Here is an 18,099-nt window from a genome sequence, read left to right as displayed (position 1 = left end):
ACAGGCTGAGAGGGCATTTCGGACATGTTTTTCCTCTTTCTTCTTGCCCTCTGAGCTGGTGGGCACACCTTGAGCTCTGTGTTGTAAGGTTCTGATCACACCCAGCTTGTGCTGTAGTGGGTGGTTGGAGCCAAAGAGCAGATACTGGTCCGTGTGTGTAGGTTTCCTATATACTTCTATTTGGAGTTTCCCGTCCTCTCCTCTGATCGTGGAACAATCAAGAAAGGCCAAGCGATTCTCCTTAGCGTCTTCTCTTGTAAACCTAATATGTGGGTCCACAGCATTGATGTGATCAGAGAAGGTTTCCAGCTCTTGTTTCTTGATTGTTACAAAAGTATCATCGACATAGCGGAGCCACAGTTTTGGGGCTATGCCTGAGAATGAGGACAGTGCCTTCTTCTCAAAGTGCTCCATGTACAGGTTGGCCACTATGGGAGAGACGGGCGAGCCCATGGCACAGCCATGAATCTGTCTGTAAAATTGTCCCCGGAATTGAAAGTAAGTGGTGTTCAGACAGATGTCCAACAGTTTACATATGTGTTCAGGTGTCAGTTTGGTCCTTTCCTGTAGGGTGGTGTCTTCCTGCAGTCTGATCCTCACTGCTGCTACTGCATCAGAGGTCGGGATGCAGGTGACCAGGGACACAACATCATATGAAACCATGAGGTCATCTGGGTCCAGTTGGAGATGTTTCACTTTATCCACAAAGTTGTGCGTGTTTTCCACATGATGTTCCGAATTCCCCACAAGCGGAGCCAATATAGTTGTTAAATGCTTGGCCACATTGTAGGTGATGGAATCTGTGCTGCACACTATGGGTCTGAGTGGAACCTCCTTTTTGTGTATTTTTGGAAGGCCATAAATGCAAGGCATGGCTTCACCAGGATACAGTCTGTAATACAGAGGCCGGTCTATCACTTCCTCTTTTTCCAGCCTTTGTAAACAGTCTATCACTTTCTTCTTGTAGCCACTGGTCGGATCTCTTTTCAAGCGCTCGTATGTGGTCGTGTCCTCGAGGAGGGTGTGGACTTTGGCTTCGTAATCAGCTGCGTTGAGAATCACAGTGCAACGTCCCTTGTCTGCTGGGAGGATGTTGATGCTATGATCTTTTTCCAGTGCTGAAAGTGCTTTCCTCTCTTCAGCTGTGATATTTGAAGGCGGTGGTTTGGCACTCTTCAGGGTCGCTGTGACACGTAACCTCAGGTCTGTAGCCTCCGATTCAGTCATTTTGTTGTTCCTAATTGCCGTTTCAGTGGCTGTGATGTAGTCCTCTGTAGGGATGTGTTTAGAGGTGACAGAAAAGTTGAGCCCTTTAGAGAGCACCTCCTTTTCTGCCTGTGTCAGAACACGATCTGAAGGGCTCAACTTTTCTGTCACCTCTAAACACATCCCTACAGAGGACTACATCACAGCCACTGAAACGGCAATTAGGAACAACAAAATGACTGAATCGGAGGCTACAGACCTGAGGTTACGGGTCACAGCGACCCTGAAGAGTGCCAAACCACCGCCTTCAAATATCACAGCTGAAGAGAGGAAAGCACTTTCAGCACTGGAAAAAGATCATAGCATCAACATCCTCCCAGCAGACAAGGGACGTTGCACTGTGATTCTCAACGCAGCTGATTACGAAGCCAAAGTCCACACCCTCCTCGAGGACACGACCACATACGAGCGCTTGAAAAGAGATCCGACCAGTGGCTACAAGAAGAAAGTGATAGACTGTTTACAAAGGCTGGAAAAAGAGGAAGTGATAGACCGGCCTCTGTATTACAGACTGTATCCTGGTGAAGCCATGCCTTGCATTTATGGCCTTCCAAAAATACACAAAAAGGAGGTTCCACTCAGACCCATAGTGTGCAGCACAGATTCCATCACCTACAATGTGGCCAAGCATTTAACAACTATATTGGCTCCGCTTGTGGGGAATTCGGAACATCATGTGGAAAACACGCACAACTTTGTGGATAAAGTGAAACATCTCCAACTGGACCCAGATGACCTCATGGTTTCATATGATGTTGTGTCCCTGTTCACCTGCATCCCGACCTCTGATGCAGTAGCAGCAGTGAGGATCAGACTGCAGGAAGACACCACCCTACAGGAAAGGACCAAACTGACACCTGAACACATATGTAAACTGTTGGACATCTGTCTGAACACCACTTACTTTCAATTCCGGGGACAATTTTACAGACAGATTCATGGCTGTGCCATGGGCTCGCCCGTCTCTCCCATAGTGGCCAACCTGTACATGGAGCACTTTGAGAAGAAGGCACTGTCCTCATTCTCAGGCATAGCCCCAAAACTGTGGCTCCGCTATGTCGATGATACTTTTGTAACAATCAAGAAACAAGAGCTGGAAACCTTCTCTGATCACATCAATGCTGTGGACCCACATATCAGGTTTACAAGAGAAGACGCTAAGGAGAATCGCTTGGCCTTTCTTGATTGTTCCACGATCAGAGGAGAAGACGGGAAACTCCAAATAGAAGTATATAGGAAACCTACACACACGGACCAGTATTTGCTCTTTGGTTCCAACCACCCACTACAGCACAAGCTGGGTGTGATCAGAACCTTACAACACAGAGCTCAAGGTGTGCCCACCAGCTCAGAGGGCAAGAAGAAAGAGGAAAAACATGTCCGAAATGCCCTCTCAGCCTGTGGTTACCCCGCTTGGGCTCTCAACAGAGTGAAGAGAACCAAGAAGCAGGACAAAAGGGAAACTGAACAGAGAAGGAAGGGTGTCTCTATCCCTTATGTGTCTGGCCTGTCGGAAAAATTGCAGAGAATTTTTAGACAACACGAAGTCCCTGTTTATTTTAAACCAGGAAACACTTTAAGACAAAAACTGGTTCACCCAAAGGACAAGTTGCCGACTCAAAAACAGAGCAATGTAGTTTATTCGATCCAATGCAGTGAAGAAAGTTGTAAAGAACATTACATAGGTGAGACGAAACAGCCTCTACACAAGAGGCTTTATCAGCACAGAAGAAATACAAGTTCAGGACCTCAGAGTGCCGTGCATCTCCATCTTGAAGCCTCTAATCACTCGTTTGAAGACGGTGAGGTGAAGGTTTTAAGCAGGGAGAAAAGATGGTTTGAAAGAGGAGTCAAGGAAGCTATTTTTGTTAAAAAAGAAAGACCTTCTTTAAACAGAAATGGAGGGCTTAGGTTTCATCTTCCTGTTATTTATAATGGGATTCTGAACCCCTGGAAAGGTAAAGGACATTCAGATGCTAATCAGGTACTCAGGGTGGTCGAGCCAGGGTCTCACAAAGACAAAGAGGATTCTAATAGCCCATTAAGATTCTGAATAGGCTAGCTCGGTAGATACAAAGGGGAGTTTCTGTTGAAACAAACAACTCTTTCTACTTCAGGAAGGCTCCTCCCAATGGGCGGGTCTTACCACAGAACAGTATTAATATCGGAGTTCTCGACCTAAATCCTGTTATTGACAATGACTCTTGGATGAGAGTCGAAACGTCTATTTTTTCAAACTGAGTCCAGATGACTACAACTGAAGCTTTTTCTACTATGGAACACGCCTGGACGAATGAGGGATTACACCGACATAACGCCAAAGTGAAAGCATACACCAGGCCCAGAGATAAAACTCAAAGCAAAGGTATTCAAAGGTTTCAAAGAATCCACAGTAGAATCTGGTGTACTTGCTTTAGGACAGAAGAAATTAATTACCCGGCCTGCAATTATTGACTGTATAAATATTAGTTTAAAATTACATTATACAGTTTTGTCCAACATTGGACCCAATAAGGGGCAACACACAGTTCCATAATACTGAGGTGGGAAGAGTAGTTTCAGGTCCTGCAACAAAAAATAAACAAATACATCAATAAAAAGTCAAGAAACATTGAGAAACGGATTAACTAGAATGCATGGAATTCTGAAAATGAAAATCCCCACATTTCACGCATCAATACATTAGTTATGGTAGTAGATACTTTTTATACTGGACACCGGTGATGGTAATGTGTGTCAAGTATTATACTAAAAGGGAAAAGACAAACAGCATGAAAACAGAAGGCATTTGCATAGTTTTGTATTACTCAGCTTGTTGTTTGTCTGGGAACAAACTTGATCCACAGTGCTGAGTATCATGCTAACACACAGGTTTGCGTGTTGCACAAACAGAAGGAGCTGTATCTAAGCAATAACGATCATTCCATCGTTCGTGTCCATCCCAGTTGATCTCCGCACAGTTCTCCTGTCCTTGATAATCGTCAGGCTGCACATGGTGCCACATGGTAAAGACCACTGGACAACCATCAGACCACATCCATGACCTTTCCTTGTAAATGTAATGCCTTTTCAGCTTTCTATCTGTCAAACGATTTATTTAATACGCTGAGCTAAACATCATCTGACCTGCGGGGATGGTTGTCACGACCCCCACGTTGGAGCAATTGGAAATGAAGTCTGGGATTGTTGTGTCTGATCAATGCCAAAATAGCCAAATATCATCAATGTTTGAGAAGACAAGACTGTATACAAATGCCATTAATATAAGTTACACTGTGAGCGCTCGAAGCATTACAACCATCCCCAGTCTCCTCTACATATATATATATATATATATATATGTATATATATATATATATATATACACACACATTACAGGCGACAGTTGCATAATCAGCTTTAAAGAGCTTATTTTAACTATCCCTGTAGTTAGTTGGGAATATTACAAAAATAAGACTTTAAAGGTGGTATGGACGATTTTTTTCAGCAAATTTTTTATCATATTCCCTCGTGGCGTGGATAAATCATTTGTCCTGCCACGTATCAATCATAAAACGCACCTATCGCTCACCTGCAGCCGCGTCAGACTCGTCCCCACGTTTCCGCGTGCCTAAGCGCATGGATCTATCATAATATAGTTCCCTCAGTGTACGGGGCAAAATGAAGACGGAGAAAGACAGTTCGAGCTGACGCAGAAGTGGACAGAAATCTACGGGAGACGAGCGATGCGATTAGCTCCGTTGCGCTAATAAACAAACGCACGTGTGTGTTGTATCGGTCCGCACGGGGGAGTGCGCATGCGCACTTCCGCCTGCGTTCTCAAATCGCCGAAAAATCGTCCATACCGCCTTTAAGTGGTACATGTAGGACTCTAAAATGTCACATAGTCACTTTTCAAAAATAAAACATGGAAATGGCAATTGCTGCTTGTTACAGCGAAATTAACTATGAAGAGGCTCATCCGTTCTGCAGTTTTGAACATGAAGCCAATGGGCCTGTTTCTATTACTGTGAATGAACAAAATGTCAAATTATGATCTATTTAAATATTTTCAAGTACCTGATGAAAGCATCATGTGTCTCCTTAAGCGTCTGTCTGGGAGTGTTTACACAGAAAAGTATCAGCAGGTAAGTTCACAACAGCTTTATTAAGTATTGTATGATAAGGATAGAATGTAAAAACATTCAAACAGAACAATATGGTTTTGTTAAGTACAATGTTTTGCCTTGGAACAGACTTGAATCGCAGAACTGATGTTAACACACAGTTTTACGAGTTGCACAGACAGAGGGATAAGTTGATGAACAAGGGCGGTCATTCCAATTGTTTTGTACACCGTGGTTGATTTCCACACAGTCTTCATGTCCACTGTAGTTGTTAGGCTCGCCTTCACTCCATATTTGAAAATCCACTGGACAACCATCAGACCACATCCAACCTCTTTCCTTGTGCATGTCACTGAGTCCAATCCAAGTTGGTCCCTGGCTGAAATCAAAATTGCGGATCAAAGTCTTCACAAAGTCGTTTTCTTCAGGGCTGTGGATGGACACCAGGTTGGCTCCCTCGGACACACAGTACAGCTCTGCATCAGCCCAGGTCAGATGAGTGGACACGTACTTGTAACAGTGACCATTGAAGCTGTACCAGAACATGGGGCAGCCTCCACGCTTAAGCTTCACTTCACTGAGCCCAGAAGGAGAGGCCAAAGCCAGGGACACACCCAGGAGCACCAGGGAGACACGGGACAACTGCATGACGACCATGTTGACCTCAAGAGCAGACTGATAATCTGTCAAACTGTGGGAGGTGTTTTATAGGCCATGTATGCAGTAGACTTTGACCTAATTTGTGCCAACACTAAATGTCGGAGATTAAAAAAAGTCTTCATCGGACCATTTATGAGTGACTTTGTATTATTATTGTATATTATAGTGTATTATTATTCCAATGAAAGATAAAGGAACCAAAAATAATGCTCTTGTCTAGTTTCACATTCCTAAATGTATTATAGTGCTTATCGTAAGGCATGTTTTATGATGTTGATATGGTGTATCGATGTATAAATAGCAGATTACAGAGCAAAAGCCAAAGAAGTATATAAACATAGAGACCAAACTCCAAAAAAGCATTGGAGTTTGGCAGCAACGTATTCAAATGTTTGAAAGTGGTCAGAGCATTCAGTGGGACAGCAGGAAGACAAGATGAGGCCTATTTTAACTGCAATGTCTGAAGTAAATGCCAGTTTTTTGTCAAATTGTCCAGTTACAGTTTTGTTCAACTATGGGACTAGTTGTAAGATGTAAAAAAGTGGAATCATCTGTTTGTCGCCTTTGAGATGAATAAGATGAATGATGTATTTTTGAACGTGATTATGTATTTTGGCAATGTAATATCGCGATGGAGACAAACAGATGGCAGACGCTCCACCAGAAAAGTTAGTGCACGAGTTTGAAGAAGAAAAGATAACATTTTCTGTTGAAGTGATATTTTATCATGAGTTACTAGTTGTAATGCACAAATTGATGGAAATGAGAGTTTTTTCTTCAATATCGTTCCATTCACTGTCAGATCCTTCTCTGTTGTCGGGCTGTCCTATGCTCCAGGTTAAAAACTTTATCAGTCATTTATGATTTACTTGAATTACAATGACTGTAAGAAAATAAGATTATGTTGCGACACAGAAGGAAGTTCACAACAAGTTTATTAAAGCTGAAGGGGTTTATCAGAAGGTTTTACAATGCTGATATAGCTTAATGATTACAGCCGCAGAGTCAAACCGCCAAAGTGAAAGCATACACCAGGCCCAGAGATAAAACTCAAAGCAAAGGTATTCAAAGGTTTCAAAGAATCCACAGTAGAATCTGGTGTACTTGCTTTAGGACAGAAGAAATTAATTACCCGGCCTGCAATTATTGACTGTATAAATATTAGTTTAAAATTACATTATACAGTTTTGTCCAACATTGGACCCAATAAGGGGCAACACACAGTTCCATAATACTGAGGTGGGAAGAGTAGTTTCAGTTCCTGCAACAAAAAATAAACAAATACATCAATAAAAAGTCAAGAAACATTGAGAAACGGATTAACTAGAATGCATGAAATTCTGAAAATGAAAATCCCCACATTTCACGCATCAATACATTAGTTATGGTAGTAGATACTTTTTATACTGGACACCGGTGATGGTAATGTGTGTCAAGTATTATACTAAAAGGGAAAAGACAAACAGCATGAAAACAGAAGGCATTTGCATAGTTTTGTATTGCTCAGCTTGTTGTTTGTCTGGGAACAAACTTGATCCACAGTGCTGAGTATCATGCTAACACACAGGTTTGCGTGTTGCACAAACAGAAGGAGCTGTATCTAAGCAATAACGATCATTCCATCGTTCGTGTCCATCCCAGTTGATCTCCGCACAGTTCTCCTGTCCTTGATAATCGTCAGGCTGCACATGGTGCCACATGGTAAAGACCACTGGACAACCATCAGACCACATCCAACCTCTTTCCTTGTGGATGTCACGGAGTCCAATCCAAGTTGGTCCCTGGCTGATATCAAAATTGCTGATTCAAGTCTTCACAAAGTTGTTTTCTTCAGGGCTGTGGATGGACACCAGGTTGGCTCCCTGGGACACACAGTGCAGCTCTGCATCAGCCCAGGTCATATCAGTGGACACGTACTTGTAACAGCGATTATTGAAGCTGTACCAGAACATGGAGCAGGCTCCACGCTCAAGCTGCACTTCACTGAGCCCAGAAGGAGAGGCCACCCAGGAGCACCAGGGACACACCCAGGAGCACCAGGGACACACCCAGGAGCAGACACGGGACAACTGCATGATGAGCAGAAAACACAAGAGCTCAGTGAATGGCAGTTATCGTATGTTTTCTTTTATAGGGCAAAAAAAGGGCTGTGGAGATATTGTGCCTAAACAAATGCACTGCTGTGAGGATAGCACAACTGTTTGAACTCAGAACTTTCCCTGCAGGGATTTATTATGTTGAGATCTCAGAAATATCTTTCTTAAATGTCCGATTCATTGTAGTGTAATGTTCTCACTGTTGAGTTATAAAGAATAGTGAGGTATCATGGCAATTTATGACTCTAAGAAGTATATACAAGAATATATATATATATATATATATATATATATATATATATATATATATGTGTGTGTGTGTGTATATATATGTGACTGACCGTGGATAAACCAGTTACATGTCTACCCGGAGACATTTTGAGTTATTCACAGATTCTGAAAGTGTGAATTCAAAGCTTTCCAATGATGTCTCACTCATGTAGATCTGATAATATTTGAGTAAGTTGTGGTCATTTGAATGTAAACAACTCTCAAAACCTTTCACTGAGAAAACGGCCTCTAAAGATTCTCACCTGAGTGAGGCCAGAGTCACAGGGGGGCGGAGCTCATTTGCATCTCATTGAGATAAGCCCTCCCCCCTGTCACACTGACACCACCTCCCCCTACAGCTGTCACTCAAGACTCAAGAGGAGTGTTGTTGTTGTTGATTTGAACTGGACTTGAATCAGAATTAGAAGTTACTATATTGAAATGGAAATACTTTGATGCTATTCAGGGCCTTTTATAATCCAAGAATCAGAATCGGAATAGGGTTTATTGCCATTTGTCAATAAACAGAATTCACAGGTGATTCAGTGCAACACAAACAGCAAAACATTGAACACTGAGCACTAAACGGCATGATATGTACATAATGAAATATAAAGGTATAAAGTTATGTAGTGCAATAGGAAGTGGTGATATGTACATCATAAAAATGTATTAATTAATGAGATAATAGATATGATATGTACAATTACATCAGAGATCACAGCCACATCCTCTTCTGTGCTGTGACTCTCGGCGCTGGGCATGTGATGTCTTTTGCCTCGTCAGCACAGAAAGGTCTGATTTTTTCATGCAGGTAGGTCTGCCTGTCAATGTTCAGTCCAGGTGGGACCAGGACATGGAGATTGTCAACCGGAGGCAGAACAGCTGTAGTGCGTAGTAGCTGAAATTCCACAGGTTCTGACTTTTTGCAAGCTGGTCTCTTGGCATCAAAGCTGTAAACAAATAACAGGACATTTAAGAAATGGCAAACTATTTAACATAAAACACTCGTACATTTTTCTTTTTTTTAACACAATGTGAGAGTTACAATATAAATACCTGAAGTGCTGATAACTCTTGATCTTCGGAAGCTGCGCGCGCGCTGCTCTGTGCTGACCCCGTGCGCAAAGGCACGCTGACCCGGCGCGCGTCGCTCTGTGCTGACCCGGCGCGCGTCGCTCTGTGCTGACCCGGCGCGCGTCGCTCTGTGCTGAGCGCGCCTGGAGTCAGCGCGCCTCTGCGCGCGGAGTCAGCGCGCCTCTCCGTGCTGACCGGCTGCAGAGGGTTTGAGGGAAAGTATCTGTAGAAGACAGAGGGAGAGAGCGAAGGAATTAGACATGTGACATTTGATAAGATAAGATATTCCTTTATTGTCCACACATGGAGAAATTTCATTGTTGCAACGCAGGTTGATACAGAGGAAAAGGACAGATAACGTATAGGAAGTTTAAAAAAATACTCTTAATAGAGGAACTCTTATAAACAAAATCACCTATAGACAGAACCTCTCATTTCTCAATAAGGAATGGAGGGGGAAAATAAAGATAAAATGAAAACAGCTAGCGTAAGACAAAATAATACTAATATCTATAGCGATCTATAATTGCAATTCTGCATTTGTACTTTATTGTACATTTAATAAAGTGAAGTTAAGTAAATGATGTGTAATAAATAGTACCTGCTGTGCAAAGTCGAAGCTGTAATGCATTGGACTTCTGCATAGTTTTTGATCAAATCCAGCTGTGAGCGCCAATTCTGAAAAGGGAAACAAAACAGTAAAAAACACGAAGATACAGACATTATACCATCCCAAAACAGCTAGTTTCAAGAAACTACGTGATGTTAATTATTATTGTTAAAAAAACATTACATAAATACCTTTCGTTAAGATAAATAACCGGTTGGTATGGGTAATGAATATATATATAACTATATCAACAATCAATTTAGGTTTGGGCACTTTTCCTCCCTATTGGTGATAAAAATATTCTGTCTGTTCATTTTTTGTCTAATCTGTTTAGTTTTTTTTAGATTGGCTCCCGGTCGCGGGTGCGCGCCCGGCAGCCTTTAAATTGGAGACCGGATGGGCTCATCGCTCTCTCTCAGCTCGGCTCCGCCCATCCCGCTACGGTCCTGCTTCGCTGACACACTCGGCTCGCCTGCTCCCAGCTGGCTCTCACTAGCAGTAGCACTAGCCTGTTTTGTTTGGGGCTAGATAGGGGGTTTTGTGTGTCTTATTTTTGTGCTTTAGTTTGAGGTGTCGGCACCGGCTTCGACGGCCCTATACGGGGCTGGCCCGGTGTCGCTCCTATTTTATTTCTGTTTGGCTGGCCCACCAGGTCCACCTTTCTTTTTATAACTTTGGGGTGATTTTTAGGGCATGGGGGTTCGAAATTTGGCATTTAATTTGGTAAACCTAATAAACTTGTTTAAAATTGTCTTCGTCTCCGTGTCCGTTTTAAATATGTTTAAACCTCTCTTCGGGGTCATAACAATCAAATCAATATGTAGCACAACAACAAGAAACCACAGACAGACTTTCCTGCGCTCTAAAAATCCAGCATCGGCTGATAAGGCGTCTATGAACATACACTCGAGTTTAAAACCGGTGCACAATAAAGTGATTAAAAGCGTGTGTTTTACTCACAAAGCTTACCTGGTTCAGCCGTCCTGTTGTCTCTCCCAACACCGTGCACGGAGAAACACAGGAAGCTGATATCGGCCAGGCAAGCGCATGATTGGTTCGAGTGACGCAGTGCGTGCGTGACGTGCAACGTACGTAAGCCACGTGACCAGAAGTGGTATCGGGAGTTGTCGTTTTTTTTCTTTTCGGAGCTAACAGACAGTTTAGCCACGAAAACTAACGCAAAGCACCATAAAACACACATAAAGCACAACCCACACAACCTACGGGTCAAGAAATACTACATAAGTATATAATTTGTACAGACAAAATGCCAAAAAATAACCCGATAACAGGTTGATAGCAAAGTTTAGCTTCTGACCCAAGATGAGTGGACACGTACTTGTAACAGTGATTATTGAAGCTGTACCAGAACATGGGGCAGGCTCCACGCTCAAGCTGCACTTCACTGAGCCCAGAAGGAGAGGCCAAAGCCAGGGACACACAAACTCCAAAGAAGCATTGGAGTTTGGCAGCAACGTATTCAAATGTTTGAAAGTGGTCAGAGTATTCAGTGGGACAGCAGGAAGACAAGATGAGGCCTAAAATTTTTAACTGCAATGACTGAAGTAAATGCCAGTTTTTTGTCAAATTGTCCAGTTACAGTTTTGTTTAACTATGGGACTAGTTGTAAGATGTAAAAAAGTGGAATCATCTGTTTGTCGCCTTTGAGATGAATAAGATGAATGATGTATTTTTGAACGTGATTATGTATTTTGGCAATGTAATATCGCGATGGAGACAAACAGATGGCAGACGCTCCACCAGAAAAGTTAGTGCACGAGTTTGAAGAAGAAAAGATAACATTTTCTGTTGAAGTGATATTTTATCATGAGTTACTAGTTGTAATGCACAAATTGATGGAAATGAGAGTTTTTTCTTCAATATCGTTCCATTCACTGTCAGATCCTTCTCTGTTGTCGGGCTGTCCTATGCTCCAGGTTAAAAACTTTATCAGTCATTTATGATTTACTTGAATTACAATGACTGTAAGAAAATAAGATTATGTTGCGACACAGAAGGAAGTTCACAACAAGTTTATTAAAGCTGAAGGGGTTTATCAGAAGGTTTTACAATGCTGATATAGCTTAATGATTACAGCCGCAGAGTCAAACCGCCAAAGTGAAAGCATACACCAGGCCCAGAGATAAAACTCAAAGCAAAGGTATTCAAAGGTTTAAAAGTAGTGGAATAATCCACAGTAGAATCTGGTGTACTTGCTTTAGGACAGAAGAAATTAATTACTCGGCCTGCAATTATTACAAGAGAGCGATGAACAAGGGCGGTCAAGTTGACTTCCACACAGTCTTCATTTCCACAACATTTTCTGCACAAACACCAGCCTCTGCGTCGACATCAGCGCTTTGAGACCGACTCCACCTCGATTTCACACGGTAAACAAACCCTGCTGGCACAGAAAGCAATGACGATAATAACAATTCTACCCCAGAACATCCAAATAACTCACCAAAACCAGTCTGCGTACAACTACCGGCCCCTGCACCGGTTGTTCAGAACCCCTGGCCCGAGGCGTTCCCACACTCACCGCTCTTTTCTCTCGCGTTCAGGACCAGCCTTCTTACCCAGGTTTAAGTAGAATTTACATTTGATTGATCCGAACTCGCAGAAATGTCGGCATCCGCCCACTGAACCGCAGAGGGTTTGACTGGATCCACTGGTGTCAAAATGGCTGAAGGCAAAAGCGAAGCTGTGGGGCTCATTACAGACCCTCCAGGCCAGAGCGGGATGCAATATTATTTATAGGGCGGTGTGTGGACTTAAGTTCACTTCAATGGCTCTTGTCAATCTGAATGATACGCTGCCGTGCCAAAGCGCCTTTATTGGAAGGACTGTTGGGGAGTATAAATGCACAATTTAACCACGGGAAGTAGGCGCGATGAGCTGGAACTCAGATTCAAGGAAACTCAGCGCCAGGAATTGATATCGATGGACAAAGCACAGGCAGTTAGGATCCAATTATTGTGGTTTAAAACAAAAGACGGAACAAAAGTTTATAATGAAAGTGAAAAGAAATAAAGACTGGCCATTTCTTTAACATACAAAAAGTGTGGATGTGCGGAAATACTGACATATTCTCATCCTGATGCTGTGGTTTACCTGTGACTGTGCGACTTTTTTGATGAATGGGTGTATAATTAGGTTGCGGTGTAATACTGTTAAAATGAATGTGGTTCTTTAAAGATCGTGATATATTGCTGAATATATTGATTTTAGCCTGTGTAGCAAACTGGTGACATTTTTGTATGTTGAGCCGTGCGTCCTTGTATCACATCGTTAGGAACCATGTGAGTCCCAGCTCTTCAAAAACGTACAGCTGTAGTTTGTGCACATATTCAGAATGATCATTCTTGTAATTGTATTTTGGTTCCTCTTCCATTTGGCGTTATTCAGAATACAGTTACTTTAAGACGGTGTAATCCCTCAATCGTCCAGGAGTTTTCCATTGTAGAAAAAAGTTTCAGTTGTATTTTCGACATTTCGACTCTCATCCAAGAGTCGTTCTCAAGCTACAGATTTGGTCTCTGAACTCAAGTATTACTGAGTAAGCCCTGCCCATCGGGTGGAGCCTCATGCTAATAGCCTGTTCGGTTTACAGTTTCACTTGAAACTAATCCTCTTTGTTTACCCTAACAGTCCTGTAATGGCCATAGAAATCCTATTGTTAGCTGACTGTATTTCCCTCATCACTTAGCACCAGATTAGCGTCTGACTGGCCAAAGCTGATCCCGCCCCAAGGATTCAAAATACTGTTGTATATTACGGCTAAATTGAACCTTAAACCTGCATTTCTGTTTAAAGAGGGATTATTTTTTAACTCCATCTCTTGCCTGAATATGTTTCTACAGTGACTGCACTAAAATAAAAGGTTTGCATTGAGGTGTTTGGTCAGGCAGAATAGGATGTGATATATCAAAGTGAAAGTATTCAGAATGCAGTACTCTGATTGGACCATGTACCATTCAGACTCTGGAGCACTCGTAACAATCCACCCCCGACTGTCAACAATATAAAACAGTTCCATGTCCATGAACCGTGCAGATCTTTACAGTGGCACGGCCGTGAAAAGCCACTTTCCTTCTGCTTCCCTTTCCCCGCAGCGCCGTTCACCTTGGTCATTAGTCTGAGGTTACGGCTGCACTAAAACACAGTCGGCTGCACCGCGCTGACCCTGTCCGGCTCCATAGATCCACATTAGCCACTCCAGCTCCTGTGTCGGCCCGAGCGCCTCCCTCCGCCTGCCCCGCCCGCTCGTCACAAGGGCGGCGCTCCACTGTAAGGCTCTTAACTGCAGTCAAAGTCACATCTTTCAATTTGTTTGTCTTAAACTCATCAATTACCCGGGCGCGTTCTGAAGATGACATCTCCAACGGCTTTAATGAATCGCTTTGATACACGAGGCCACGAGACGGGGTTTTCATGTTGTCAAGATGTTGAATAGATAAAGTCATGCCCTTCAGAGTTTCCAAATATCGCTGGGCCAGAGATGCTGATTATCAGGCTATCATTTCGATCAAAGAGAGTCGTATTTTAAGCTCAAAAGCATTAGCGGTCTTTGATAAAACGGAAGAAAGAGTCGAGATTTGAGAGCGAAGTGAAGTGACCACTGAAAAACGCGATCGAAACTTTATAGATGGGAAGATTATTTGGGAGAGGAAATGAGAGCGAAGGATATCAGCGATTCATCTTGAAAGCGAGACACATAGCGAGAGGATAGTTGGACGGAGAAACAACTGCCAGAAAGTTGTTTGTTTGTCATGGTTCCGAGGTTTTCGGAAGTTTCTAAATAAATCAAAAATACATATTCAAAATGTTACAGTTGTGTGTTGGGATTCCAGTTACTCAAACACCAAACTTGATGTAATATAGGGCAAAAACTGCATGGCATTATTGTAGAATTAACCAACAAACAGTGGTAAAATACAGTACGTTGTGGTTTTTTCGCTATATTATAACGCAACTCGACGAGACAGTATTCCAAATATTCAGAATACAGTAGCGCTCCGATTGAACTGTGTCAAACTGAATACGTTATCAAATGTATTTTAGTGCTGATGCTTCTTCACAAACGATGAAACAACGATGGTCTTTTATACTTTCATGTCCCTGTAACAGACGTTGGAGCTCCACTTATCTTCCTCCTCATTGGCCCCACCTCCCGGGACGGCGTCTTCGTGAACGCGTCTCTAACGTCTCATTTTGGAACTGATTTAATAGCGTCGGGGGCGATATTGATGTGTTCGTTTCAGTCATGGGTCTTTGGATGTCTTCCGGTCTGGACTTATTACCCTTTCCTCCTCTTTCCGTCTCTTCGTACTTATCGCTCGTGTGTTTGCCGTCGGTCCGGTTCAGGGACGCGGAAATGTCTCAATACAAAGTGGTCCGACCCCCCCCGAAAGCGGTGAGCGGCGCGGCGTGTGGGCGAGGCTCGCCGTATCGGAGGTGTCGGCTGAGAGCTTGACACGAGCCGCTGCGTTTGTGGTGGTCAATTTTCCCCGGCGCCGACTCTGCTGCGCCTGCTTCGGGCTGTTGTAACTGGCCGTGCGGTGGAGGCGGATTTAACGGCACATTGTGGGAAAGCAAGATGGTCCCAGGTTCGACTCCGGGCCAGCTCGTCACCGCGCTCTTTATGATTTTGCTGCATCGATGGCGGTTTATAGAGAATGACGTTGGCGCATTTTCATTTACAAAGCAATTGTGAGGAAACTTGCCGATCTCCTGAAAGTCAGTTCAGTTACAAACTTTATTCCTCCTCCTAATTCCTTTTCGATGTGCCGGGTGCATACTTATATTCCCCGGTACCTCCTCAAATGATAGAATATGCTACTGGTTCAGATTCCACATCCCCAATAGTTGTGCATAAATGTGTGGTTTTACTGAATAATATATAGCAGCATATAACCCAACCAGGGTCTAGAGGAACATAGGGCGGACCATCTCTGGGCCTCACTGAGCTGTCAGCGCCTGCAATGATTTACAAAAGATATATTCAATTGGAATCTGTAGTGTCCAATGATAGGTTCAAGAACATTGTAAAACGTGTGGTTTATTTTTCCTGTGATATTTTGTGACTTTCTGTGCCGTGGCGATCATGTTTGATGCTGGGGTCAGACCTATGTTCCCTGGTACCTACTGTATGTTCCCCTAGATCTGGGTTAGGCGTATATGCTGCTATACATTATGCTGTAAAACCATACATTTATGCACAACTATGGGGATGTGGAACCAGAGGAGGTTCCTATGTTCCCCCGTTTATAGAAAAGGGGGAACAGGGAACGTAGGTACGAGGGAACATAGGTATGAGGGAACATAGGTAACGGGGAACATAGGTACGAGGGAACATAGGTAACGGGGAACATAGGTACAAGGGAACATAGGGACCAGGGAACATAGGGACCAGGGAACATATGTACGAGGGAACATAGGTAACGGGTAACATAGGTACGAGGGAACATAGGTACGAGGGAACATAGGTAACGGGGAACATAGGTACAAGGGAACATAGGTATGAGGGAACATAGGGACCAGGGAACATAGCTACGAGGGAACATAGGTAACGGGGAACATAGGTACAAGGGAACATAGGTAACGGGGAACATAGGTACATGGGAACATAGGTACGAGGGAACATAGGTACGAGGGAACATAGGGACCAGGGAACATATGTACGAGGGAACATAGGTAACGGGAAACATAGGTAACGGGGAACATAGGTACGAGGGAACATAGGTAACGGGGAACATAGGTACATGGGAACATAGGTACGAGGGAACATAGGTACGAGGGAACATAGGGACCAGGGAACATATGTACGAGGGAACATAGGTAACGGGAAACATAGGTAACGGGGAACATAGGTACGAGGGAACATAGGTAACGGGGAACATAGGTACAAGGGAACATAGGTAACGGGGAACATAGGTACATGGGAACATAGGTACATGGGAACATAGGGACCAGGGAACATATGTACGAGGGAACATAGGTAACGGGAAACATAGGTAACGGGGAACATAGGTACAAGGGAACATAGGTAACGGGGAACATAGGTAACGGGGAACATAGGTACGAGGGAACATAGGTAACGGGGAACATAGGTAATGGGGAACATAGGTACGCACCGATGCTACTCCTTGACTGTATTTCTTTTGTAAAATAGAGTCTGAATCGATGAGACTTTCTGGTCGAATAGAGATACAACTAAAATGAGACTTTCTCTAGTTTTCCACTAAAAATAGGACCCGTCGTGCAGCTCGATGGGTGAGTGGAAAGCACATGTGAGAAACCCGCCGCGTCGCTTTGAATCCAGCTTTCGACAGTTGGCCGCAATGTCCTTCCCCAGTCTCATTCCCATTTCACACCGTACTGCCAAACGGGCCAAAAAAAATCCTTTAAAAAAAGAAAGAAATAGAAGCAGTCAGGAGTGAAAATGAGAGTAATAAGGTGAATAACCACAGGTAAAGTTTAGTTGGTCAGTTTCATGTTCAGAGTCGCTGGGCAAAATGGAGTAAGGAGTTCAAAGTAGAGTCGAGAGGAGGTTGCTTGGGCGTCTGTAGGCGTGTTCCACCGGGACGAGACCCCAGAGACATTCAAGCTGACACTACCGCGCCAATAAGCTCTATCTGCTGCAGTTCTAACATTTTGCGGGAAACGAAAAAAAGAAAACAGTTGTCTAAAGCGTTTGAAACTCCAAAGTACATTTAGTGCTTCACAGTCTTCAATACGCCCGTACCAAAAGACACTAACAAGAAGTCTTTGTCTTTGGAAATAAAAACTCTGCGCAAAGTTACCTCCGTAAACTTTTTAAAATGCTCCCGTTTAGAATAATAGATGAGAGCGTATCCCCGCGTCGTCGAGTGCAAAAAAGTAAACGGGGGGAGATTGTCTTGAGTTTGTCACAACTGCTGCATTGTAAAGTCGTCAAGGAAAAAAGCTTGGACCGGAACAAAGGCTTTGTGCTCGATCGAAACAATTACAAGGGGATTCGGAGCTTCATTTG

At 43.3% G+C, this 18,099-nt stretch overlaps 1 protein-coding gene and 1 pseudogene across 1 annotated transcript; both read right to left on the bottom strand.

Annotated features, from left to right (window-relative positions):
• Positions 1 to 5,470: 5,470 nt before the first annotated feature.
• On the bottom strand, positions 5,471 to 6,023 carry LOC140348952 (lactose-binding lectin l-2-like). Its single transcript, XM_072435126.1, has one exon. The coding sequence runs from the start codon at positions 6,018 to 6,020 to the stop codon at positions 5,523 to 5,525; it is 498 nt and encodes a 165-aa protein (XP_072291227.1). The 5' UTR covers positions 6,021 to 6,023; the 3' UTR covers positions 5,471 to 5,522.
• A 1,500-nt stretch (positions 6,024 to 7,523) lies between these two features.
• Positions 7,524 to 17,454, bottom strand: LOC140349317 (uncharacterized; annotated as a pseudogene).
• Positions 17,455 to 18,099: the final 645 nt, after the last annotated feature.

The sequence above is a fragment of the Eucyclogobius newberryi genome, unplaced genomic scaffold, assembly GCF_026437365.1.
Source record: "Eucyclogobius newberryi isolate DKJ021-1_F unplaced genomic scaffold, fEucNew1.0.hap1 SCAF_7, whole genome shotgun sequence".
In the NCBI taxonomy this organism is placed as follows: Eukaryota; Metazoa; Chordata; class Actinopteri; order Gobiiformes; family Gobiidae; genus Eucyclogobius; species Eucyclogobius newberryi.
Note: the sequence above shows the minus strand (reverse complement) of the source record. Positions and strands in the feature narration are given on the sequence as shown.